Source organism: Chiroxiphia lanceolata, chromosome 1, assembly GCF_009829145.1.
Source record: "Chiroxiphia lanceolata isolate bChiLan1 chromosome 1, bChiLan1.pri, whole genome shotgun sequence".
Classification (NCBI taxonomy): domain Eukaryota; kingdom Metazoa; phylum Chordata; class Aves; order Passeriformes; family Pipridae; genus Chiroxiphia; species Chiroxiphia lanceolata.
In genome coordinates, this window is record NC_045637.1 from 95315203 (window position 1) to 95343000 (window position 27798).

At 39.8% G+C, this 27798-nt stretch overlaps 1 protein-coding gene across 1 annotated transcript in view; it reads right to left on the reverse strand.

Moving 5' to 3' along the window:
* Positions 1 to 9737: 9737 nt before the first annotated feature.
* The window catches only part of DCDC2 (doublecortin domain containing 2), a 54002-nt gene continuing 35941 nt past the window's right edge, over positions 9738 to 27798 (reverse strand). Inside the window, exons 8-10 of the mRNA XM_032711746.1 lie at positions 24271 to 24371; positions 11948 to 12292; positions 9738 to 10694 (exon numbers count right to left, since the gene is read on the reverse strand). Of these exons, the coding sequence (XP_032567637.1) occupies positions 10587 to 10694; positions 11948 to 12292; positions 24271 to 24371 (554 nt within the window). The 3' untranslated portion in view covers positions 9738 to 10586. The remainder of the gene's footprint in view (positions 10695 to 11947; positions 12293 to 24270; positions 24372 to 27798) is intronic.

Consider the following 27798-nt stretch of genomic DNA (forward strand, 5'->3'; position numbering starts at 1 on the left):
ATCAGTTCACTTGATGCACATTAAGCAGGGCAAAGCTCAGTTTTGCTGTCAGATAATTTACAGAGGTATTGGTATGAAAATAATCTCTGCATATTGACAGTAGGTGAGGCAAATACTTCTAACAGCCCTTCAGAGAAAAGAGCCAGCATCAAATAACTTGTTTTACTGGTTTTTTCCTAATCATTTGCAGCTGTTTTTTGAAGGTCCCCTTTTTCCATAATTTACCATTCACAGACTTTTGCAAATAAAGATGGGAGATCAGTTTTAAACACTGCTAATTAGCTAGTCAATTTAACACTAGTTATAGTGTTAGTAACTGGTACTAGTTATGCTGCTCCAGCAATTTTAGTCTCAAAACTCATGGTTTCAGGCCATTTCCTAGCTAAAAGGCACCTTCAGTCTGAGGGTAGGAGGATGTGTTGCTCAGTGGGTGAGAGGCCTTTCTAGAATGTCATTATTTCCCTGCCTCTGCTCACCTAATGACTTCAGCATCTGCTGCCCTTTCCCTCCCTGCCTGCTTCAGGAACCTTGAGCCCTGACAATTCCTTCCTAAGCCTCCTGAACAGCAGGGGTGAGGTGAGAGGGACTCTTGCCCCAGGCACATCTTGGAGGGAGTGCAAAATCTGCCTGTCTGAAATGGCAGCACAGGGGAGGCAGGTCTGCAGCACAGACAGGAGGGAGATGAAGGGGGAGAGAGGTGAACAGGAAGGAATCCTTAGGGCAGAGGTGGCAAAATGCAGCATTTCAAGCGTCAGTTCAGTCATCTGTCAATGAATATCAGAAGAGAGAGTCAGTGAATATTGAAAGCACAGAAAAACTTGCTGCAGGTCTAAAACCTATGACCAGAACAACATAAATACAGTGGCTAAAATCTTCATGGAAGTAGACATTTAAAGAAAACAAAACTTTTAACATCAATATTCTGTCCCCCACAGATAGCTAGACAAGCATGAGGACGTTATTGTTGGACAAGTGCAATATCTATAGTGTGAGGACACATTTTTTCCTTTAATATACTGTGAGAAAGACATCTCTTCTGGAAGCTCTTGCTTAGACTGGGTTCAGCTCTCAACTAACCCCCTGCAAAGGGATTTCTCATGAAACTGGCACAACTTTGTGCCAAGACAAAAACCCTCACTTCAAAGACTATCAAACACAGCCACTGTCTCCAGGAAGCATGTATTGGAGAGTCCCCCAGTATCCCTCACAGACAGGTTGACCGGGTCTCTGGCTCGCTGCTTTGTAAAGCCACAAAAAAGTGGGCTCATCTGCACTTCCTCTTGTATATCAGAGGTGACTGAGCAGGCCCAGTGCAAGGCACACCATCAATGCAAAGCAAATTAGAGGCAATCACTAAGACCCAGGACAGCCACAGGAGCCAGTGCCAGCTACTTTTATGTCTGGCCTGTAGCTCAGCTCTTAGGGCAGAGGCTGTTCCAGCATTTTTCTGAAAACCACCATAGCAGCGCATGAACTCCCACATGCCCTGAAAGCCAAGGTCTCAGATTTCCCCAGAGTGAGATACTACCACCTTATGACATGGGCTGTAGTAGAAACTTGGCCCCCTGCAGTGAACACCAGTTAAAGAGAGATGTTTGCAGCACAGGTAACCATCCCCTGTGTAGCTCAAAATCACAAAAGAATGGATGGCAAATAGCTTGTGCTGACCTCCAGGTGATAATGTAACTGTGGAAAGTGATAGGTTGAGTTTGTTGGTTTAAATGTGTCCTGTGTTTAGCCATATGCCTACATGAGCTGCCATCAGATCTTTGCCCCTGACATGGAACATTCTCTGGGTCTTCTGCCGTTCCACCATCCCTCCAGCATCAGGGACTGCCCTCTGAGGAGTGCCTCAGCATTGCTTTCTGAACCAAACTGCTCTCTCTTGAGACACCACACATGCTTAGCCTAAGGTATGACAGAAAAGCATCCTCCAGATCACACAGAAGTTCACCTGCCTGGACCACTGGCATAGACCTTGAAGGCCTCAGCTCAAAAGCAGCTGCAGACCTGATAGCCAGATTGTTTTGTCTCTGCAGATGCATTCATGACATCCATGTTGTGAAGGCTCTGGCCTCCAGTTGTCTGGTATGATGCCAAGTCTCCTCATCCAGGTTGTTGGCAAGCAAGCCAGCAGGCAGGCATAGGGAAGGCAGTTCCCAAACCACACTCCAAGAGCAGTGTAGGCCAGGACATTGAGTCCTTATCTTTAAAATACCCATCTGTGGATTACACAGATGTTAGTCTAGAAGAAACTCAAAGCACACACTGAAGTATCTCCAGATCTGCTCTGTAAGGAGGCTGCTGGCTGTGTCTCTTGTGCGTGTCACACCTGTGCTGAGGAACACACACAGAAAAGTGGAAGAAGCAGAGGTGTCAAGGACTACAGTTTGCATCCCACGTGCAAGGGAATTAACACAGCACTGGCTTGTTGCTTGTAAGAAGGGCTGAGCAGTAAAGGGGGCAAAGCTGGTGGGAGCACCATGTGCCAGGGAAATGAGCCATGAGTGGATGAAGCCCAATACCCACATCCTGCTGAGCACCTGGCACATACATCACTCCTTTTGGTATGGGAACCCTTTTAGGGCAGTGTTGTGCATAGTCTTTTTCATTTGCTGGAGGCTTCCAGAGAAGTAGGCATTTGTCTGAAAGCAGTAGCAAACACTACTAGGTCAGTCAGCACACCAGAATCTGCTTCCCTCATGCACCAGCCCGGCACATGCCTGACCCCCGCAGCCAAGTTCAGGGGCCCTTTGCAGAACCATGGCTCTCCCTGCTGTGGAGCAGCAGAGGAATATCTGCGTGTAGACAGGTGTTAGTGATTGAAAAAAGTCTGACACCAATACTAAAACCTTTGAGATGAACCACCACCCCCCTAAAAAAGAAAATCAAAACCAACCCACACCTTTTATGCAAAAAAACCTCTGCTTCAGTTTCCTCACAGAAAATCATACTTTAGAAGGTTCTTCCAGGGAAAGGCTCTAATCCCCATGAGCAGGCACAATGCTACCACAACAGATGTCTGCCTCCCTTTGTACACACACAGGACCATCTGCGAGCAGCAGATGTCCTTGAGGGTGAGGCCCCCAGCCAGAGTCACCCAAGAGGCTTAGCTAGCCTGCCTTGCTTGTCCTGGGATAAGCCACCCACAACCAGGATACTTTGAACAATGAACCCTTTGGTCAACTAAGATTTGTGCTGCATAAAAAAGGAGAAATAGTCTTCATCCATATCTCTTTCTCTGTAGAAGAAGACTACTTTTAAAAAGTGAATGCAAGTCCTAACCTTTAGCTCATCAAGTTCATTTCTGTTTGGTGCTAACGTGGTGGAGGGACAGGGATGTCAGTGGGAGCAATAAGAGAATGGTAGGGGAAGGTGTAAAGCTCAGGTTACTCTAATGATGCCAGCCTTGCATCAACAGTTTCTAAGGGAGAAATAACATGGAGCATAGGCATTACTTTTAGAAATATCTTTTCTCACAACCAAACTTGAAGAAGCAAACACAGCAGAGAAACAGAAGGATGAGGAAATGGTATGCAGTAATGAAACCACAACTCATGGCAGCAGAGGAAATAAGGGCCAGGGCAAGTCTGCATAAGGATACTGAGCTGGGCATCCAAAGTGCAGTGACAGCATGATTGTTCATCTCTGACGCCATCACTTCATCACTGAGACAGAGGAGTTTAAATCAGTCAAATCTCTAGTTAAATCAGAAATCCTACCCAACTAATACAAGCAGAAAAGTCTATATATTACTGAACTCTGAATATATTTTCTTCTCTCAAGAGCAGGAGAATTCACTCCCCCATGTGAACACAAATGCAAAGTGATGGCACCCACCCCCTAAGTACTCGCTAATGAAATAGCAATTCCCTCCTGCCTCAAGCATTGATTTTGAGCTATCCTGATTCCTAGCTCCTTGCTTCAACTGGTTCTTTCACAAAACTGCTTCAGCTGAAGGCTGGAGTATTTAGTCCCCCCCCAGTGCTGGCTGTTCCCAGCTTCTCAAGGAGCAGTCCCAAAGACTCCCACCTGCTTATCTCCTGCCAAGCATATGCAGTTCCCAGGCTCCAGCTGTGAGAAACAGAGGGTCTGAGCCTCATTCAAACAATTAATCTGCACCAGGAAAGTAAGTCAAGGTGGGGGGTAAGGAGGAGAGCCAGTCAGCACAGCTCCACAAGAGTCATGGCTACAGCAGGGCTAAAATCTGCACAGTGAAGGAGGCTGCTTCTCCCCTGGAAAGGAAGGGAGAGAAGTAGGGCAGTCTGCAGGATCAGTCACCAACATGCCACTGGGATACAGTGTGGGAAAGTCTTGCTCAGCCAGAGAGAAAAAGAGGGTTGGGACTGAATTTCTCAATGACAACTTTAAGAATAATTTCTTTTTAAAGAAAAAAACCAGTTGTTTAAAAATAAATTGTGCAATATTGGGGTTTTTTTCAGTATTTTGACAAGATTTGTCCTACCAGATGTTGCATTTGAATTGGAATATGCATTTCTAGCAATGCTTTTTCATTTGACAGAGTTGAACAGCTTTATAAGAAAGAGGAAACCTAAACAGATTCATATCTAAAAGATGAAAATCTGAACAGGTTTTTTTAGTTTCTGACAGAGATAGGATGAGAAAGGAGAGAGAAAGAATGGCCCTAAACTAAAAAAAAAATGAAAACAATGTAGCGAGTCTTAAGAAAAGTAGTTTTCCTTAGACTCCTTATAAAATCTTTTGTTCAATGTCTCAACACAGCAGTCCACTACAGAGAAAATGTCACATTATTCCAAATAATGAGTACAAAGTACTCTTTGCTGCCAAGAGAAAGAGACTGGCAGGAACCTCCTGCAGTTCAGCTAGTAGATTCTGGGGCACAGCCAGCTGTGAAGCAGCACCTCTGTCCTGATCCCTGCACCCCCAGGGCTTCATTCTGCCAGTGTCCTTCCCCATGGGGCAGGGCTATGCAGGTGCTCATGTCTGCCCACGGGCTGAGGAGGCAGTGAGGCCTGGTGCTGATTCTCCTTGCTTTCTGCAGCTCTCGGCCTCTGAAGGAACTATGGGTAGGAACTCTGCTGGGGAAAGCCATCTGGGGGGATGCTCCAGGCACAGCTCTCTCCGCTCCTCCGCGGGGGAGAGAGAGGTGCTCCAAGGACTATGGACAGCTCTCAGGCAAAGCCACGTGATCGGAAGGAAGAGGCGGCTTAGGGCTCAGCCAGCTCTGTCCTTGTCCCTTTCTGCTGCACAGGACACCAGAAGGATCTTAGAAAGCCCAGGTGACCTGCCCCTCTTCACCAAATTCGTGGAGAAGGAGCTGAGCTGCCGCTATTCCGTGAGTGCCTCTGTGGTCTGGGCTCTGCCCCCGAGCACTGCTCCTCCAGCCAAGCAGAAGAGGCATTGCTGCTCATCTTCTCCCACTCCTCTCTTGCCAGTGGAGAACATTCAGCACCAGGAGCCTGCAGAGGCTGGTGGAGGGTCTGGCAGAGATGAAAATCATTGCCTTTCACCTGCCTCTGGCTGTGCCCCCAGGATGTTTGTCCACTGGGGTGAGCTTGTGTAGGAGGGGGTGAGGGAGGGAGGAAGGATCCCGCAGTGCCACTAGGGGAGCAGAAAAGGTTAGGAGCCACCAGGAACACCAGCACGTCCATGTTCGCAGAGCTGGGAGGAAACCTGCCTTGTGGGCCGGAGAGCCTGGGAGGGCGGAGGGTCCCAACTGTGCCATGCTCAGGCTGCTGGTGCTGGTTGGAGTCTCGTCGGTGCCTCTCTACTGTGGCACTGCTCTCTCAGCACAGCCTGGTTCTTGCAGGACGGGCCCAAGCAAGGGCCTCTGACAGCCACATCTGACAATAGTGGGGGACTTTGCTATGCACCAGGTGAGTTTTGGAAAGAAAGGCAGGGAGAGCATTTTGCTCTCCTGAGCCAGCACATCTGCACAACTGAGGATTCTGCTGCTGCTGCCGACCTTCACCTGAAGGAAGTCGGTGCCCATCGTGCTGCAGAATAGAGCTGCTGAGTGCTCCAGGTGCTGCCTGCCTCGGCTCTGTCGAGCAGATGGGTCCGCACTCTACTCAAGTAGAATTGAATGGGGAATTCATTAGAGCTAAGAATCATCACAGGTGTAGGTGACTGCAAGAAAAATACGAACATTAAAGGGCATTCCTGGTAACCACAGAGGTTGTTGGAAGTCTGCCTAATGTTTCAGAATACCCCTTTGTTTAAATCAGATGTTCCCTGCACTGTAGTTAACACTAAAGACCTTTCAATGTTTTGGTATCACATGTTGTAGTAAAGACTTGTACTTTCTCAAATTTTCCAAATCTTCTCCACTGATGGCCCACGTATCTCCTAGTCACTTTTAAGTCGCTATTTCCATTTTATTTGAGGGCTTCAAAAATTCTGAGCTTAGTTCAGCGAAGTACCAAAGTGTACACAGTGTAAGAAGATATGTCACCCTTTTTATAAGATTATTACTAGATTTAGATATATTTCCTTGTATAATTATAGCCAATTTCAGCTACAACCAACAATGTTTTTTCCCATCACTAACTATACAAGAAGATTAAATTATTAATATGTACATGATTTATGTGTGCAGTATGTGTGAGCACACAGCAAAAGCCTTCAATTACAGCATTCACACATGTCTGTAAGTTTATGCATATAAATATGCACAGGCAAAATAATCTACAGATAGCAGACAGCTTCAACACCTATTGTCATGTCTACAACACTTCTTTTCATTAAAACTTAGATTGAAGGATGTCAGCCACCCAAAAGAAAACATCCTTGCATGCATCTCATTCAATCATTCTGATTGCAACTACTTAATAAATACACCCTTCCTTGAGATACTTCATATCGTACTTACATTCATTATCTAATGGTTGTTTAAATGTACATTTGGTGTAATCAATCAAAATACTGAGGCAACGATACTTTCCCTATATTTCCAAGTAATCAGAATACTCACACTAACTCTTCTATTCTTCTGCATGAAGGTTTATTTTGCTTTACTTTAGATCAGACTGAGTGGGGATTATATTTACCTTATTTTCACCCTTTTGTTTCCATGAACTTATTTTGGCTCTCATACGTCAAGGCACCAAAGCATTAGATAAAATTTTATGACAATTGCAGTCCTGTGGGATTTAAGCATATGCTTTAATGCTTCGCTGAAATTAGGAATTTCAGCGGTGAGACGTAGAAGTTTGGTAGTTTTCTCAAGAATTGCCAGTGAACAGATAAAACTCCTGTAATTTGCTGAGTATCACCTGAACCATGCCTACCAATAATCCAGTCCCAACCTGAATGATGACATAAAAACCCATGGTAAGTTTAACCGTGCTGTTAAGTCTTAGATTTATAACTATATAACAGCTAAAGAGCGTATTTTCTTTTACAGTCATATGTAATATGAAAGCTACCAAATCTGTTTGGCGTTTTCTTAAGTTTTAGTTATTGGAGAATCCTACCAGCTGCAAAATCATCAGGTTAAAGTCAGTCACCCAAAGACAAATTTAACTTCAAATAGGCCTTGATACAAGAGAAAACACAGGAATAGCTGTCTGATAGTTCTCTTTAATAGCAAATTATTTTAAAAATAAAACGAAAACAAGAAAACAAGTCTTAAAAAAAGCCTCAGAATTGTTGCAGATAAGCTTAATAAAATAACATTATATAAGCTTAACAAAATAATGTATTTCTCAAGTAAAACTGAGTTAAGCCATCACACAGCAGATCCAGACAGAAAAACTATTAGCAAGACCACCTGTATGTTTCTTGTTTAATTTCTACTTTAACATCAGAATTATTTGTTAGGCACAAACTAGTTTCTTTAAATAAAAGAACCTGATACAAAATTCATTTTATCAGTGTTATAAGGTGAATGATAAAATGGTTATATCTCCATTTCAAAAAAGTCTGATTTGCTCTTCTGAAGAAATATAACCTGTCTTTCTTACAAGAAAATAGAGAGGAAAACATTTTAAAAGATGAATAACACCTCATAGGATTTCGTGTTCCTGTGAAAGAAAATTATAACATTAGATCATACTAGAATTTAGTTTAAGCTTTTAAATTATTCTTATTGATATCTGTAAGTCTTTTGAGCATGGAAAACACCAAACTTTTGGGTAAAGGGAAGAAATGACAGAAACTGTTGGCGGACAGAAGCTATAAATAGAAACAAAAGAGAGAAAAGTATCACCACACAAATCCATACAGGTTTCCTAAATACGGTTTCTAGGTGCGACATTTTGAAGCATATATATATATATATAAATATATACATGTATATATATATCTCATATATATAGCATATTTTTGGGTGTTGATTTAACTTCAAACTTTTGAGGATGAAGAACACGTCAGAGGTTGTTAGTCCTTATCTGCAACAGTATGACAGCAAGTAGAGTCCTGTATTTGGTATACCCACTAGCTTCTAGAGAAGAGCCCATTCACAGTAATGTCAAAACAAGATTACTGTAATTTGTCTTGATTCAGCAACACATTGAAGTCCAGCTTACTGAGAAGCATATGAGCTGGTCAGCTCCAAGTGAGCAGTGATGCAGCATCAGCCACTTTCCTTGGTCAGCTCTGTACAGAAGGTTCAGCGAGCAAGTTTCCCCCAAGCTCCCTGAGGAGACAGTGCCACCTTTTTTGGCTGGTTAAGTACTGTTTAAGGGCTTTTAATGCTACTGCATATATTATTCCAGTGTAGGAATAACTATAATGGCATCTGTGTCATTTTTCCTCACTATCATGTCCAGTTATTTTATTCATTCTGGTTTATGCTTTTTTGTTTGTTTGTTTGTTTGTTTTTTGGAGGGAGGGAGGGTTGGTTGTTTTTTTACTTCTGCTTAACTATAGATGTCTTTTTAAATCTCAGTGAAACCAAATATGTTAGAGCATAGGCTTAATTGCTGTCTCAAATAAAGGAATCATACATAAAGGAAGCATTCCTCAAGAGCTTGGCTAAGTTAGGAGCTGATCACAAATGTAATATTCCCTCCAATCTTTGTCAGTTGGCTCAACAAAAGACACAGGTTTCACAGACATCTCACAGAGATACCACAGGGCAAACTGTTCTAACCCTGTTCATTTAGTTTTTAACATTATGTCTTTTATATTTACACTGCCAATACACAGAAATATGCTGAAGGATCTCTACGTATTTCTATCCCATTGGAAAAATATATTTAATAGCTAGTACCAAAAGTGAAGATGTTTGTATGAATTTCAGCCATGACAAGTGGTTCTTCACATTCCTCAAACAGTGCTTCAAGTTCAATTTGTTCATAAATTTAATTCTTGTCTTAATGGCATGAAATCAACAAAAATGACATTTAGTTTCTCGTAGTAATAATTTACTAGTATTAACGATCAAGAAATCCAGTATTTCTTTGTATAATTAATAAAATTATGCTAAGGGCTGTATTTCCATGAACTACAAATTATTCCCATTACTAACAGAGAAATGATAAGAGTAATGGAATTGGGGTCACTAAGAGAACCAACACTGTGGATCAATGCCTTATTTACTAATGCATACTAAGCCACAGCCTAGCAGGCGACAGCTCCTGCTCAAAAGGATGACACTTCCAACCATTAAGGCCATGCAAAGGGTTCATAAATGCAGCAATTGTTCCTGACTTTCACAGAAAAGTGGTCGGCTTATCCTAACGTGTCACATACTAAAATGGCTCCATTGACAGCAATGGTTTCATGGGAATTTCAGTCTGAATCCAGGCCTGTTTTTTTTTTATTCCACTAATAAATTAAATTTCACATAGACTGAATTACAAATCCATCCAAATTCAACTTTTTAAACTAATCTACTTTTTTGTTCACTACGATAACAATTCACTGTTTAGTGAATCAGTGCAGGACAATCAACAAAACTTTGTGCTTTAAATGGAAACTACTTGCAGTATTGCAGGCTACCTACATAAAGGCACAGTGCTAAATCAGTACTGTTTATGTATGCAAAACCTAACGATTCTCATTAACATATTGAAAATTCACTATTTAGTAACATTAAAACTGGCACCTCATGATAGTACACCATTTTCTGTGGGCATAAGTCCATTAATTGAGGAAAATATTCTAATTATATCTTAATGTTATGCCTGAAAATCATACATATTATGTGGAATTTTATAAGAAAAATTACATATGTCCTCATTAAAAGGTAAAAATTGTTTCTTTTTTCTGAAAAATATGCAAAGATGTTTTGACATTGAATTTGGGTAGGTTTTCTGCCTTTCCCTGGAACAGTGTAATTTTTGTGGTTATTCCATTACTGCTAACTACCTCGTATCACAGAATAGTTCATTCATTATTTCTAATACTACTATACAGTACTCTTGTATTTCCCCCCTTAAATCCTATCAGAAAATCTCACCCTGTAAAAATAATTCTATGTTCTTCTAGTAGCTACTAATGCTTGTTTTCTATCAGCCCATATAGCATTATCATCTCAATACTCATTATGCAGGTACTCGACCTGCCTTCCTATTACTAGTTATCAATCACAAAATATAACCTGCTTTATATTTAAAGTATTATAATCTTTCATTTTCTGCTCATTACTTTTTTCCTATCTATGCAACTGCTGCATAGTCATTGCTCTGGTCATTCTTTTCACTTTCCTGTGGGCTGGTGATTGTCACCCTTGGAGTTGTGGATGTTTTTTCAAGATGGGAATCAACCTAGAGAAAAAGGACACGTACTGTTAATATCATTGAGTATCAAAAATTTGCCTTCATTTCAATACAGTATTTAGCACTTCATATTAAAATTTCCACAAGGTATCCTTAATGTAAAAAATGTTTTCCAAGAGTGATCATGTTAAAATTTTTATTTACTTTATACTGATATACCTTCCAAAGGAGAAAGTGCTCAAATTAGAGGTTTCCCCCTACAGTTCTTTCATTGAACATCAGTTACCCACATATCCACTTCAAGTGAATGCTCGCTCACTTTCTCCACTTCCATAAATAACTTCAGCTTTTCTAAAAATAAATAAAAAATTAATATATCAAGCACAGAAGAAATTCAGGGCCCGAGAAAATGTCATGTTACTCAGCTCTCTTAATTGAAAAATGTTCTCGTGTGTCATACAGAAACAGTTACAAAGTGTAAGAAACCATTCCAAGTGTCACAAGAAGCAGAGGAAGACTGTTTTTCAGCAGCCTATAGGCAGGGAATATGTGGCAATTTGTTCTGCTTCTGATGCTCAAGAATCCCACTCTTCCCAGATCTGGATTCTCCCCATCAAACAAAACATTTTGTTTCCCACATTCTGTTAACTGGTCAGTTCATGTGACAGTCAGGGCAGTCCACTTTATTCTTCTGGGCTGCGTCCCTCCATCTAAGCCAACGGCACGTTACCATGTATCCTAAATTAATAGGATATTTGCTTTTAAACTGACTAAAGCCCCTTGCTTTAAAGATCTTGTTCATCTCCACTGTATTTTCCAATTTCTAAGAAAAGGAGATGAAACTTCCACAAAACAATGGCAAAAGCCCTTTATGAAATGCAACTTCTGTGAAAGTCAATTCATCAAAATAATGAGGCACTCTAGTGTTATGGACATACCCTTCTGCTCTGCCCTAAAAGACAAACTAGCGTGGAAATATATAATGACTATGCTTTTCTGGAAATTGCAGGAATTTTTCTCATTAGTTTTTTCAAAATTCAGCATTATAAGGAAAGCAGGAGATACAGATTCATCAAATATTGTGAAACATCTGCTTTCTCAGTTGGAAGGCATATAATGTAATTATTGATGTAACTGATCTATACAGATGGAAACCAATTTTTCTGCAACCCGAAGTTCTCATAAATGCCCTCAGGACTTTATCAGAGGTGAACTACTTAGATACCAGCTGAGAAGTGTAAGGCTGAGATGAATGAGGAACAATAATGTAAGAACAACAGTTTGAAAGACTAAACACTCACCTGGTTCTGACTGCCAGAATCCTCTTTTATTTCTTCTCCAGGCTGAAGATCATCTTGGTAGTTCAAGTGCTCCATTCCCTCACCATCTTCTTCATTGTTCTTGCCATTTAAATGGATAAGTTCCTCTTCCTCCTTTTGGTCAACATTCTCTGTTTCTTCTGCTTCACCTTCAAAATTTTCATTTAATTTCTTTTTGTTTTCTTCCCCTTCACTTCTTTCTTTAACACTTTCCCCACTTTTCTCTCTGTTCACTTCTGGATATTCTTCTTCTCCTTCATATGCCTCTTCTCCCTTGTCATTTTCCTCTTCTACATTTTCTTCTTCATCAACAGTTTCTGCTGGTCTCTGGTGAAAGGAAAAGGAGCAGCATTATGAGGTATTTTAAATCAGAATGCTCTGTGCAATTCTGAAATACGACAGACATCAAATTCACAATTACATCTTTACTGGAGAGTAAGTGTGCTAATTTGAGGTCTGTCTACATGGTCGGAAAAATATGTTCCTGTACTTATACCCCATAATACACTTTTATTCTACATTTAAAAAATGTGTTGGTGAGATTTAAATTGGGTCAATCCATTTGAACACACTCAAAACAAGTGGAATGAGCTAGATTCTATCAATAAGGCAACAGCTTACTCTGTTGCAGTTATCCCAGGTTCTCTTTCTAGCATTTAGTACATACTTGTTTGTAAAATCCTGTCACAATAAAATATCATACAGCACTAGCCCACAAACTGTTCCCCAAGAAGCATTTTACCTATGGACCAGACCATGCCATGTCATTTGGTCCTGTTGTGCAACCTGTCTTCTTTGCATACACAGAAAAAGCAGCTAGAGAGATGAGGCAGACCTACAAATGGTCACTTCTGTAACATCATTCCCCTTCCCAAAGACTCCTCTGTGGAATGGCATGATTAGGATTTGTTTGACATTTGGCAGTAGTTTTTTCCTACACAGATTCAGAGGAACTAGACAGGAAGAACAAGATCTTGTCTCATATTATAGAAGAGTTATCAGAAACTTACTACAGACAAAGCTGCTAGCAGCATCATTTCATGACAACCTGGAAGACTGAGGCACATACTGTCTAGTTTTTTGTCATTATTCTTCCAGTTTCAACTTTGAAGAGCCACCTGACTATTCAGTGAACCAATGTCCACACTTGCCAAGACTACTTATGTACTTGTGCTAAGGTATGAATGAAAATAAAGTGAAAAAAATCCCCCAGGAGAAACAAGGTGTCTGCGTCCCACACAGCCTCATCAGACTCTAAATCTAAAGCAAACAAGCTGAGACTAATAGATTATCTCTTAATCAAAACTGTTTGGAATTTTACTGTCATTAGTAGCTCCTTTCTGCAGGCAGCTATCTGCTACAGACATGTAAGTTATATCTTCTAAAAATTTCCTTTTCTCACTAATACTAACATTTCAAAAGAAATCCCTCATCACCTTCAATGTATTAGTAAAAGCCAGTTCAGCAAGACCAAGAATTGATTGAAGCCTCTTGATGAAACATTGTCATGGTTTGAGATAGCCTCAAAATCCAATTCCCTAGCTCCATTCCCCCTCCCACATCTCAACCCAATGTGAGATGGGTTTTTCCAGACAAAACACAACCAGACTCAGAATGGGGGAAAGGGAATATATTACAATGACTGTACAAATAAATATTATAACACATTATACACATGATTACAACTATCTCTACCATGACATATAGTATTTACAATGGATCAGATCTCTTCTCCCCTCCAAATAAAAGTCCAGGAGGGAAAGAAGGACAGATCCCTTCCAGTCTCTCAGGGCAGCAGCTTCTTCTAAGGCAGCAGGCTCTCTCTCTCTTCTGTTTCTTGCAGCAGCTGATAGCTGGATCTCTGCCAGCACACACGAGGGGGTATCCCCCTCGGCCACTCGTCTCTCCAAACGAGGGGTCTTCCGTGGGCTGCATTTCCCAGGACAAGGGTGCTATCACCACGTCATATCACGAAGCACAGGGGGTCTTCGCGACAGTCCTTATCTTCGGGGGACTCAGCCCCTTGCAGAGCTCCTGTGCCCTGCCTCAAAGATGGCTGCGAGCTTCTTTGTAGCTTGCAGCAAGGGAGGGCCTCAAGGTCAACCTCCACACACCGTCCTGGCTGAGCTCTCAGGACGACTGAGCTTCTTAGCTCCTTTACTCCATCTAGGACTTCTAATCAGTAAGAGTCCACCCCCTCCATCTTGGAGGGATCTCAAAGGAAGTTTAGGGGAGTTTTGCAGTTCTTACCCCCAAACCTTCTACAGAGAGAACTTAGTTCTGTTCTCTGCTGCTGTTCTTTCCCTCTCAGCTTGCAGAAGTTCTGTCTGCTTTGCTACATGTTTGTTTGCTGCTCTCTTATCTTTTGGCTCTGCGCCACCGCTTTTCCTCCAGTCAGTGCTGGCTGCCGTGGCTTTCAGTATCTCTGGTTGCTGCTCACAGTGGAAAAGCATCTCCCAGCTTAACTACAGACACTTAGTCCAGTCTAACACTGTTCCAAGTCTCTGCAGTCCCCAACTGGGGCTGGGGGGGGGGGGCCCAGAGGCCCCGAGGGGCTCAGAGCCCCCTTCCTCGTGGCTCACAACATGGCTACTACTTCTAACCAAAAAAAAAACCTACAACTCATCTCTTCCGGTGCTTGTGATATGTTTACATTTTTGCAGGAGCGCCCATTGGGCAGAATTTCAAAACTTCCAGGGGTTTCCACCCCTTGGGGGCTACCACTTTCTTAGCCTCCGGGGGAAAACAAGATCCAAACCACTACAAACATCTTGCTCTTGCTTTAATATCCAAGTAGCAACATAAGACAACATTATTATGCCAGTGCGCAATGCCACATTGGTACAGCTTCAAAAAGCTCAAGTTATTGTGTTGTAATAGAATAACAAATTACTAGAAATACTGCATGGTTACCTGACCAGGTAAATAATGGTTCCATAAGTGATTTTTGAAGTACAGTAGTTTCTCTGTGTTTTTTATTGCAGCTTTCCTGACTCACTTTCATCTGGTAACATCAAACCTGCCTTATTACCAGTAAAATAAAAATTTAACATGCCAAGTCTTTACAGAAACCTTCAAAGAAGGCACCATCCAAAGCAAACATGAGACAACCTTGGTAACCAGCAGCACATAAAGCAGCAAAGAATCTGTAGATCTATAAATTCTCAGAAGTTAGACATTATCTACTAATTTGTTTTCAGTCTGCTAAGGAAATTAGCAGCTCTGGATTCTGACCGGAAATAGGGGAGAGTGGGACAAATTAAACACATCAGACACCCCTAGTTAAAAGTGTGATTGCTTTTACTTAGTGACACCTGCTTGCTATGACATTACAAATACTAAATGAAGAGAGGATATGAAAAGAAGAAAAGTCAATACAGACTGTCTCAGTTAACAGTTGTAGTCTATCCAAGATATTCTAATTTCCAGCTTTTTGTTGCTGCCTGATAGTGGATACAAACTGAAGAGTACATATGCCCTTGCCTGCACTGATTTAGTATGGTGGCTCCTTCTGAACTGCAGAAGAAATTGCATAGACTTTATGCCATGGGGTAAAATCAGCATATGTATGCTGATTCATGTGCTTTAAATGGTTTCACTGCCAGTGAACTACTGTGGAAGTAGTCTTTAGCATGGAAGCACAATGGATGTTTGAGGGGCAGTAACTTCCTAAAGTGCTACACTAGCTAGACTCATTTGACCTTATCTGTCTAAAATAGGTGTGGATGCAAATTTTTTAAAAGTTAAATCTGAGCAACATAGAAGACAAACAAAGCATTATTGAATCGCACCCAGAAACTCATTGGAAGCTCACAGGGAACTGCCATGAAATAACATTCAAACTTCAACTAATTTAACTTGACCAGTCAAGCTGGATTGCCTGAAAAAATTATAGTACAAAACAGGATCAGTAAAACAAATACTATGCAAGTATAATGCTTTTATAGTAACTGAAAATTTCAAGGTAGCTGAACATATTACTACAATGGTTATTACTACTACAGACAAAAATAATGTTTTCAGCTAATAATTGAAAAGCAAAATGCATTCTTCATTTAATCTCCTTTCAAGATGCACTACAAAAGACTGGACAATTCAAACAAGTTAAAAATCAATACTGATCCAGAGGTAAAGACCTTTCACAAGGTAATCTAAAATGCAGTATGGTTCCCACTGCATACAGAGTCATATGTAGTCAATATGAATATGACCACAGACTGTGCATATCAGAATGCTCAGCAGACCTAAGACAGGACTGTATGGAAGGAACTGAAGGCTAAAATCACCCACCAAATCATACATTTCTCTTCACATTAAAAAAAAAGTTTCACACTTTCTACTGAGATCTTATTGATCTACTAGCTATGCATAAATTATAATTTTCTATTTTAATTACACCTTGGATTATTATCATTCCTCCTAGAGCCAGAACTACTCATAATAATGTTTCTAATTTTGCCTTTTGTACGGTTGAAAGAAAATAGGACATAACCTTTTTTGCACTGCTGGCTGCATCTTTTAAGTGAAGGTGATGCTTGTGCAGTTTCACAGTTGAAAACATGTTAGTTAAAATAACTAGTTTTCAAACCAAACCTTCAGGAATATGAGAACAATTCTTTGCTTATCATGGACTAGCAGTAAAAAGACTCACTGACAAAAGACTTGTATATTTATACTGAAAAGCATATTCAACCAAAAGCACATAGAAAAACTGAAGTAATTCTCAACTTTATACTGGAAACATGAACCCAGCTTGCCTTCCAGAAACCTCCTGACAACTAACAGGTTGATAAGGAGCAGAGCCAATTTCATTTTGCATTCAAGAAGTATGATTGCTCGACAGTATTTTTAACCTCAGCAAAAACAGTGTGTTTTAAAAAGAAAGATACATTCTAATTACACTCATCATGCCATCATCATTCAAAAGCAGTAAGTCAGGAAATCTTCAGACATGGAAGTGTTTGGCTTCTTTTCCTCTAGGGATGCTAATGTAACCTCTCAGAAGGTTTGTATATGACTGATACTGAAAAGTACAGTATCACAAATCATTTAAGGCAGAAATTATTTTGTACTATTAATGTAAAACATAATTTTGCTTTATTGAAATAATTTGGAAAAGTTTACTTGGCTAATGGTTACAGCAGACAAACAACGAAGTAGACAATAAAAATCTTAATGGTCACAAATACCAGCATGAATACATCTCACAAATGCAGCAATAGGAACACTTAACTTCGATTGCACCAAACCTCTCCAGAACAGAGCTGCCCCTTCTCCTACTCAGTCAGGAATGTTTTGTAGCAACACTGCACAGATTCCAACAGCGAAACATTTTGTTCCTGAACCAGATAGGGTTGCTAAGTGACAGCAGCCCTCTTCTCTTCCACATCATTTATAAAACCCCAGCTCTTAAAAACAAGCAAATGAATAGTTAAGGGTTCAATCGTCTTACGCTTCCCACATAGTTCCCACATCCCCACAAAATGCACTGTTGTTCCTGAAGGCAAAACATTTAAAGTCCAACATTTTTATGAGATGGATGCATCTTTTTCTTTATTTTTTTTTTTTACTACAAATGCAGCACCTGAGTCCATAGAGTCTAATTTTTCTTAATATCATAGCACCCAGAAGTCTAACTAGAATAAATGGAAACTAAAGAACTTGAAAGTGTAGAAAGTGTTCTTCCAAAACTCCCTTCATCAGTGTCATTGTGTGTTAACTGGAAGCATACATAATTCCTTAATCACGAGACATCCGTGACAGAGAAGACAACGTCTTTGAGTACTGCATTCTGGGACCCCCAACATAAGAGGGATACAGACCTGCTGGATCAAGTCCAGAGGAGGACCACAAAAACAATCACAGGACTGGAGCACCTCTCCTATTAAGACAGGCTCAGAGAGTTGGGGCTGTTCAACCCGGAGAAGGCTCCAGGGCGACCTTATAGCATCTTCCAGTTTCTAAGGAGGCCTACATGAAATCTGGAGAGGATCTTTTTACAAGAGCCTGTGGTGACAGGACAAGGGAGAATGGCCACAAACTGAAAGAGGGCAGGGTTAGATTGGATATTAGGAAGAAATTCTTTACTGTGAAGGTGGTGAAGCACTGGAAGAGGTTGCCTAGAGAAGTTGTGGATGCCCCATCCCTGGAAGTGTTCAAGGCCAGGTGCGGACTCTGAACAACCTGGTCTAATGAATGAAAGGTGCCCCTGCCTGTGACGGGGAAGTTGAAATGAGATGATCTTTAAGGTCCCTTCCAATCCAAACCATTCTATGATTTTATGATCTGACCATGCAATCAGATCTTTAATTTTCTAATATGTACCTATGTCAAGAATATTCTTCTCCACCTATTTCACTGACACTTATGTTTTTTTTTCCCATAACATTTTGCATGTGGATGCTCAAATTTCACTTCCTACAATACAGTATGATCTGCTGAGCATCTCTTTAGATAATAAGACTGTTAAGCATTTAAAAAGAAGTCCTACTGAGGCTGCAAAAATACAGAAATAATTTTTCTTCCAGAAACAGATTCTTCCATAATGAATTAAAAATGCCCTATAAGTTAAGCAATTTGAGAAACTGTCTCCACTAGGATTGCTGGATTTTTTTGAAGACAGAGGTATACAGAGAGAGGAAACCTTTTTTTTTTTAAATGGTATCAACACTAGTTTTACAACAGAACTGTGTTTACAGGCTTCATTCAGAAGAAGCGAAGGCCCTCCCACTGTTGGCCACAGAGGCCTCTTAAGATCAGACCCTGCTGCTATAGCTTAGAAATCAGTCACCCAGTGCAGAAACAGAGGGAAGATCTCTCTTCTCATTCTGAACTGGAAGGAACCAATCAGAGTAAGTTTCCCTATCTCACACAGACAAACAATAACAACATTAAGTGTAAATCAGTGGAGCTGAAAGAAGAACATGCAGTGGAAAATCTTATCTGCTGGCTTGTCAGCACTCAAAATTCATAAGGTTTAAATTACAGCTGCATCATTTGTAGCAAAATTTGAGCATAAAATGTTCTTTCTGCATGTGTTCTTTCCAAATGCCATTTTGAAGTCCTTACTAATGTAGTGCGAAATGTTTCCTCATGAAAAGTTGTAGCCCTTTTAATGAAAGAATGTATCTTCAAGCAGACAGTCTGTTTTAATGTTGAATCAATGTAAACTTTAATATTTTGCCTTTGGCAAGAGGGAAGATAAACATTCTGCTCACTGAGGTGAATCTTGGGTCTCTAAAGCAAAATGTATACTATGTAATGAAAACTGCAAATGAAAGGTGCGAGTTTTCTGCTACTGATGATACACTCCAGCCCCAGCTCACCTAGGGGAGATACACAATCTCATATCACAGCCCGGGAAATGGGGAATAATGAGTGGAGGACTCCATTAATCAGTGGACATGTCTGTAATAATGTAAAGCAAATGGCTAAGGAAAGAACCCAGAGTGTGAACATCTCCAAAAAAAAAAATAAAGTGCCTGTTAGACAAATGTATCACCCAATGATTTTTACAAACAAACACAGAAGGAGAGAAGGAGATGGGGATGATGAATCTGGAGGGAAAAAAAACCAAAGAGCGAAACAAAACCAAAACCGAAACAGACTCTTTCTACACAACTTACATCATAATGGCCAATATCATATACCCCATGGCAAAGCAGGCTGGCACAACAACATGCCTGAATTCCTTATAGAGGTCATGCACTGGATAACTTCCTATCTTATAACTCTCATGCTTACTCCACCTCCCAACAGCTCAGCATGGGAGAAGAACAACCATGCTTATGGAAAAGGATAAACCAGTGCAAACTTGCAGTGTTATTTCAATATTATTACTACAAACTGCTGCTTTTGTATTTCACAACTTGTATAGAACTGAAGAAAAAGTAGTAGTTTTTTTCTGAAAGCCTTACAAGTTATAAAAGTTTCTATCTCAGAGTAACTTTGAATATATTTATATTATTAACAGAAAAGTCAAAGTAACACACTTAATTACCATCTCCAGTAAGAAACTTGTATTGTTTTGCTGCCTCACTATCAAGAATAGCAATAAAACCACCTTGTTCCCTTGTTATTTGCACAATTGATTTCATAGTCTGTCATCAGTTCCCACAAATGTTGACACAGTGATGTAAACAACCAACCTGGAGTAAGTCTGCATGTCAAAAGAAGAAACTATCCATTTGGATAGTTTGGAAGCTGAAGTCTCGGTACAGAATATAGAACAGAAGGGTCTGGTTTGGTTTAGGGCAAAATAGTGATTTTTTTCCTCCTTGATGTTCAATTACAACTGTCAGTTAGTCTAGAGTAAAGCAAATCCTGTTCTTTTAATGTGTTTTCAGCTGGCAGACAGCAATTTATAGAGCAGGACATAAGCGAATGTCTAGCCAGTGTTACACTAAGCTTAGTTAATGGCTAATCTGGCATTTGTTCAACTGTGTACTTCAAACAGCAAGAGGGAGAAGGTGCATAAAAAGAAAAAAAGATGAAGCTCTATCTTCACCACCTCATTTATGTGCCTGACGGAAATGATAGCCTATTAGAAGTGTCAGCATTCTAGTGAAAGCTGGCATGTAAATATTTATGCATTATGCAAGATAGTCAAGCCCTGACTGGCTGTCCTTTTCCATATTTCTAGCAATAACAGAAACTGTAGTGCAGATAAGAAAAAGCTGTAAAAGCTTTACAACATGGATTTTAAAACAATTTAAAATGGTCATTAATAAGAACCTGAACACGTACAATGCTAAATGCTTCCAAGGTTTGAGTGACCTCAGTTATCAGGGAATAAAAAGTACTCTGTGCTGATCAGAAGGACACAGCTTCTTGCCAGATTACCTAGGAAACTATACATGAAGTTTTAATGTTATAACTAAACCATGACTTGAATTGCAATAAATTTTGGTGTTTTGTTTGGCTTTTATGAAAATAGATTATTCATTGTGCATGACTGATTTTTTAATTTTGTTTTTTTTCCCCTCAAACACACCTGCTTGTCCAGTAGCAAAATCTGTTGGAAGCAGTTGAAAAAATATTTCCATTTTAGGATGATGAATGGACCTTGGTACATGAGCTTAGATGTATCGAGCAAGGTCTGAGCACTGCAAGCTTGCCAGCACATCTGATGCTTACTGGCAACTGTATCAACAGTTCCACTGCCAAACATAGAAGTGGTAGCAGAGAGAGTTAACTATTCCCCCCTCCCTAGGGATGGTCAGCATGCGCTGACCGAGGCAAACTGGTGAGACACATGGCAGAATGGGCAGAGCTATTGCCTGTACTGTAGGATCTCTGTGGAGAAGTAAGGCAGCTGTCTCCAGGGTTGGATTTCATATGAATTGCAGTCAACCTAAAAACTAAGGCCTGACAACCCAAATTACACTGTCAAATGTTTTAGTCTACCCAGAGGAATTCTTTACGCACCTTCAGAGGCCAATAAACAGGCTAATCACTTCTCAATTTGATTATTACACTGCCAAGACCAGGGCAGGATATGCTTCAGGATGTCATAAGAAACAAAGATTAAGACAAGAGGCATCACATTCTTCCCCAATGTCAGTACTATCAGTGCAACAGTACACATCCTAATTATCACAACACCTCACAAGGACAACTTCAATTTACAGGGCTGATGAGCCCAATGGTGTTTAGCATATAAGTCTCTGAGGCTGGGGCTAGTATTTGCTGTAAAAAGACACAGTTGTAGCATTTCTTATATCAGGGACCAGGACAGTCATGCTCTTCTTGCCTGTTTCTATCACCTGATTCATGTGTCTTCAAGAACAATGTCTATAAAATAGCTGAGCAACACTTCTTCCCATTAAAGTAAATAAATCATGAGAAAGATCCATTTTAGAAACAGAAGCCTAAAATAAAATGGAGGGATCCATTACTTTTTTTTAGATGGTATGCTGTCATTCTTCAAAATGTCTAGAAAGGTCATAAAATGTCTAATTTCCCCTCAGGTATTTTTTTAAAAAGCAGAAGACAAGCTAAATGTATATATGTCTAGTATTCTTTTACCCAGTACAAATAGAAGGCAGTGGTCTCCAAAAAGTTTAGATACCATACCCACATCAGTAAAATCTTTTTGAGTATGAATCCCCAGTATATGTTTGTTTATTTATTTATAAATTGTGTACAGCCGAAGTTCTAACATTTCTTTCTGTATGCCAGTGGAGTGTCTTGCACACCCTCTGGACTGTGCACACCCCACTTTGAAGACTACTGCTCTAGAGATCATCTACACCAGTGTCTATTGCATTGGCTTCAAAGCAAAAAAAAATTGTTTATCGTTACTAAAACTAAACTATCTGGTTTAGATTTTAATATCATTCAGGACAAAGATTCCTCACTCTCTTTGAACAGGAAAGTGCTTACAGTTCTCTCTGTTGGAAACATGTCCAATTAGAATTTGCCTTGCTGTAAGTTTTGACCATTGCCTCATCCTTTTGTTGTGCAACACAGAGAAAAGCCTGGCTCCATTTTCTCTGCTGCTCCATCTGTAGCTTCAGAGAGCAGTTTGATCTGTCTCCTTCCATGACATCATCTATGTTACTGATGAACATGTTAGAAGTCTCAGATCCAGTGACAAACCTTGAGGACCACCATCTATAAAAAGGTGCCAGTTAAATCTCAACCAGCTAACGTTTTAAGTCTCACCAAACCAGCCAGTGTCTCATCCACCTCGTAGCCCATAAATCCAGCCCCTACATCCCTTAAGGATATTTTCCTCACCAAATCTACCATGCTTCTTCCAATTTCTCCTACAAATATGGAAGTCTACATTGAAGGCAAGATAAATGACAATAACTGCACTCCCTTCACCCACAGAGACAGTCATTTCATCACTAAGGCAATGAGCTTGGTAAAGTATGATTTCTCCATAGTAAATCCATGTTGATTATTCCCAATCACATGCATTAGTTTCCATTTATCAACAGGCTTTGGCCTGCATATCCAGGTAATGTCTCTATAATGCTCTTTAACAGTCCATCCCCTCTTCTCTCTCTTTTAGTATGAAGTCAGAAGTCCTCTGTTCAAATTGGCCTCCTGTTATGCCTGCTTGTTTCCTTGCACAATGGGGATAGTTCTTGTGCTCTGAGGAAGATTCCCCCTGAAATCACCCAGACTTCCCATACTCCTCTGCACTTCAGGGCAGCCTCACACAGGATCCTGCCTGCCAGTTTCCCAGTCAAGCCAAAGTCAACTCTCCTGAAGTCTAGGATTTTTATTTCGTTATTTTCCATCCCCACTTTCTTCAGGGTCTTTATCATCTCATGGCCAGTGCAACTTAGGCTGCCACTATCACATCTCCAAACAGTTTCTACTTACTCATGAGTAGCAAATCCAGCAGAATACCTCTCCTAATCACATCTTTTATTACCTACATCAAAAAACTGTCTCCAACACACTCCAGAAATCTCCTGGATTGTTTATGCTCCATCGGATTGCCCTGAGTAATCAAAGTGTATTTACAAACTATTATCTTTAACTCCCTTCCATTTGTTTACAGTCTCAGGTTAACAACTATTCCTCAGTACTGAGCTGACCCCCAGAAAGTCAGAATGCAACAACTTGTGGACTGGAAAAAAAGTTGAACATGTTGGCAAATTCCTAAAAACACAGAAGATGAAAAAGAGGGCTGTCTTGTGAGCAATTCATTAGCATAAAAAAAAAAAGGTAGTTTTTCAGCAAATAACTTGAGCAGTTCTACTCTCCATTTCATTGGAATAAGCTTCAACTTACCTATTTCCTGTATTATTTCAGTTCACAGGAGTTTCTTTTAAAAACAAATAAAGTAAAACAAAGGGGATATAATCTTATTTCTAGTTATCAAGACCTGTTTATTGCACATAAGTCTTAGGATTAAAAAATTGGCCAATTAAGTACCATATTGCTCCAACAAAGGAAAGTGCTGTCAGCTTTAACAAAAATCAGATAAATGCATGCCTGTTTGTGGTTCAGGACTGGAGGAATACTACTCTACCAGTTTAAAGAGACTGCAATTCAGGTGAATCTATTTGGTAGGTTTTAACAGTAGGGATTCTCTAAGGCTCTATAAGGGCACTCAGAGCAGTTCTGAAGCTGATGAAAAGGTAACTGACATTTGACATATTAACAGAGAAAGGAAGATTTGCTAAAGCTTCCATAAAAGAAGATGTATCATTGAGCTTACAGTCATCCCCACAGAATTATGCTGTACACTTGAAAGAAATTGAGGAAAGAAAAACAACACACAATTTGTAATCCTAAATAAAAATAAAAATAAAAAAGACGCTTATTTAAAGCTCAATCAATACCTGGTCCAGTGGAACTTCTACAAGAGTATCTTCATCTTCCTGCACTTCAACTGCCCCCCAAGTTTCAGACCCCTCTTCTCTGGCTTTGTAAATATCTTCACCTACAATGGGAAGGATACAGAGTAGAAAGAAGTGAAGTCCAATGGTGACACTGTGTGGCTCAACTACTGAATTGCATATTCAATTTTGCTTCTGAGAACATGTTTCTGAGCTGACCCGTTATACAGTTCTTTTAAGGAAGACTTCAATCGCCCATCATTTACAATTCGGTTTTTTCCTTTCAACAATAAATACATACTACACCATTTGGGGAAAGATGAAGGAAAGGTAAAAGGAAAGGGTAAGGGAAAGGGAACAGGGACTGAACAAAGCCCTGGATCTGAAGTTCTTTCACTTCTGGCAAAGGTTTAGAGTGAATCTGACCATAATACATTACAACAACAACATATTACTTCTGTTTCTACAGTCAATTATAGTACCCTGCAGTAATTAGCCTTATAACATACATCTATCAAAAATTTCAGGCTCTGAATCAGCAACAAACATGCTGAACCAGGACAGGATTAAAAGGCTAAAATTAACAGAAACAGATGGGATTAGTGCTACTAGTGCTACTCCCCACCCTTGGATACATGCAAGAAGAATTATGGTTGAAACTCCACATCCACATTAGAAAAACAACTACTCCTAGGTAACAAGGTTTAATGGTTACAATGATATTCAATTTAGTTTAAGTAATTTCTTTCCCCTAAGTGTAAGTAGCAACTAAGGGTCTTTGAAGTTTCCAATACAAGTCTTACATTATCACCTAACTAGGAAAGCGAAGATTGGTACGTACGGAAAACAATTTCCAAGTGACACGTTCTTCTCTCCCTTCCCCTGAACTGAAAACAGCCCAGAAACTAAAAGCACATGTTACTTCAAATCATCTCTCTCCATCTACCTAGGAAAGATGGATGGTCCTAAGCTAATGTGTCCATATCCAACAAAATATGTAACTACAATATGAATGAGGAAAAAATATTTCTGCTGGTTTTGACTGCCTCTTAGTTCTTCATAAAAAGATGTGAACTTGATAATATCAACTAACCATGCAAATTGATCTACATTGCTGGACACTTAAATAAACAGCTCCAGTGTAGAACTGAACCATTCACAGAACAACTGAAGAGGAAAAATAATAGACATAACCCCAAATCTTAGAAAAATCCAGAGTTCATCTGCATAAAAAATCAGCACTGACTACTCTGGAAGTTAGTTTTCCAGTTACTTTCTCAACACTATGAGAGCCAAGGAAAGAGTTTACCCTGGGAACAAAATTCTGAGGCAAAGGGTTAACTGGAGGGGAAGTGCCAACTCATCCAGCTGTCATAAAAGTCTACTGACAGGCCACTGACCAGAGCACCAGAAATGAAGGTCGTTCTCACAGCCTGAAATAAAGAGGCAGAAATGGGGGAGTCTATGGTCCATCGCAATGATATTCCAAAGTGTTATTGCTGGTTGCATCTTAGGAGAGAGATTTTTCTGATGGACATAGCAGCTTGAGTTCCTGAGCATGAGTCCTGCTGAAGCCTTCTCACCCCACTCAAAGATCTATTCTATCGTTCTAGCATGTTCTGTTGAAAACAAGGGCATCCAATATTTACTAGTAGCATGATATATCTTAGACAATCTACCTGCACATATCTCATTACAGACTGACAAGGCTTGTTTGGGGTTTTTTTTGAAAAAATCACCAATAAAAATACAGCATGGTTGAGAGCAACAACAAAATACATCTGAATAGGTGCTACCTGTACTTTTTCAAATAATCAATGCACTTCACATTTCCCATTTTTCTGAGCTCTCTAAGGGACAGAATGTTCTGTTTCCCTTACCTAATATTATCATTGTTGCCTCACATCATAGACATTTGATTGAGTTATAGATCTCCACCATATCCTGAGAGGAAAATGTGATGAGTTTCTTAAAAGCCACCATGATGATTCCCCAAATTCAAGACTTTCCCTTAAGACCAAAGAAAAAAACCTTGTCCTAGATTCCTTGGGCTCATTGAACTATAAAAAGTTAACTCGGTGTCTAAAAGAACTGCATTTAATATCACCATCATTCCATTTAAATTTGTAATAACACTTTTGCCTTCAATGTCCCCAAGTCTTTCAACCAAAATGGAGATTGTTTGGCCTCTAGAGGTAAAATTATTTTGGTGCAGAGGCAATTCTCATTGGGTTTTACTCCAGCAGGGCACAAGAAGAAGTACAAGGGAGATGAACAAGTGTTGGCCCTGGAGGCCAAATCTACTCCAGAGCTGAGGATTCTCAATTTTAAAGCATTTCTTCTTAGAAGAATAGATAAGCCTCAGGGCTATGCTGAACAACCCAAGGAGACAGACATACAGTATTTTCAAAAAACTTAACCATGAAACCAGGACGGAGCAAGAGAGAGGGAAGAAGACTGTAAGTTTCAGTAAGGAACTATATTTCCCATTTAAAAGAGAGTGCCGAAAAAGAAAATAGCAGGGGGATTTCAACAAGCAAAAACTGAAATCTCCATGAAATTTCCTCCAACCACTTTCTAATAGGTGCTTGCTCAGAAAGCTGGTCATAAATGAAAAGAAATTGGTTGAAAATAACCCTGAACAACATTGCAGCATCTCTCATGGATACTGCTGTTCATTGTCTTGCACAGAAAGCACTCTAAAGTGAAACAGCATTCCTGTTCTTTCACAGAGTAAAAATATTATTTAAGGAAAATAAAAAAATCACAACAAAAGGGAAATTAGTTATTTACCTCTTCACAAACATAAGAGAATGGAAAGCAAATTTCCAAAATAAATGTATCACTAACAGTCAGGGAAGGAAGAAAAACACTTAGGTCTGAAATGTGCTAAAACAAGTGAAATAAAAAATTACATTAACTGAAATTGTAACACTTGAACAAATAAAAAATTCCAAAGAAAATGGCAAGGATAGGACAAACACTCTAGTCTTGTTATGAAAAGTGAAAAGAAATACAAAAATTGCAAAATAATTTACATCAAATTAACTCGATTAAATGGATAATTAAGAAAATAGCTTAAAATGTAAACATCGTTTGTGTTGCTACTCTACTTCAGCCAGAAGTATTTAAACTTTATGCATGTGAAGCTACAAGTATCTGGAGGAGGGCAGCTGAATGAAAGGCCAACACATTACTTGTTTATGTGATTCTGTGTCAAGATCTTGTCAGCAGGAGTTTGCAGGTCGCATTAATCACTGTTATCAGTGCTCTTAGTTATTCCCAAGGAAATGTGTTCGTTTGGGTAACTTTGCCTCATATTTTATAGGTAATACTTCAGAAATGCTTTTTGGTCTAGGAAAACAACAAGGATGAAAAAGTCTTATTGATGCAATATTTCACATCTCTGTCTCCAAATCATTAGTCAGTTTCTACACACGTCTCTAAGGGAGGAAAAAGACAAGACGGCATTTTAGAAAATGCTATAAATTACATGAAGGAATATTTTTGTGAGTCTTCATTCTGTATCGT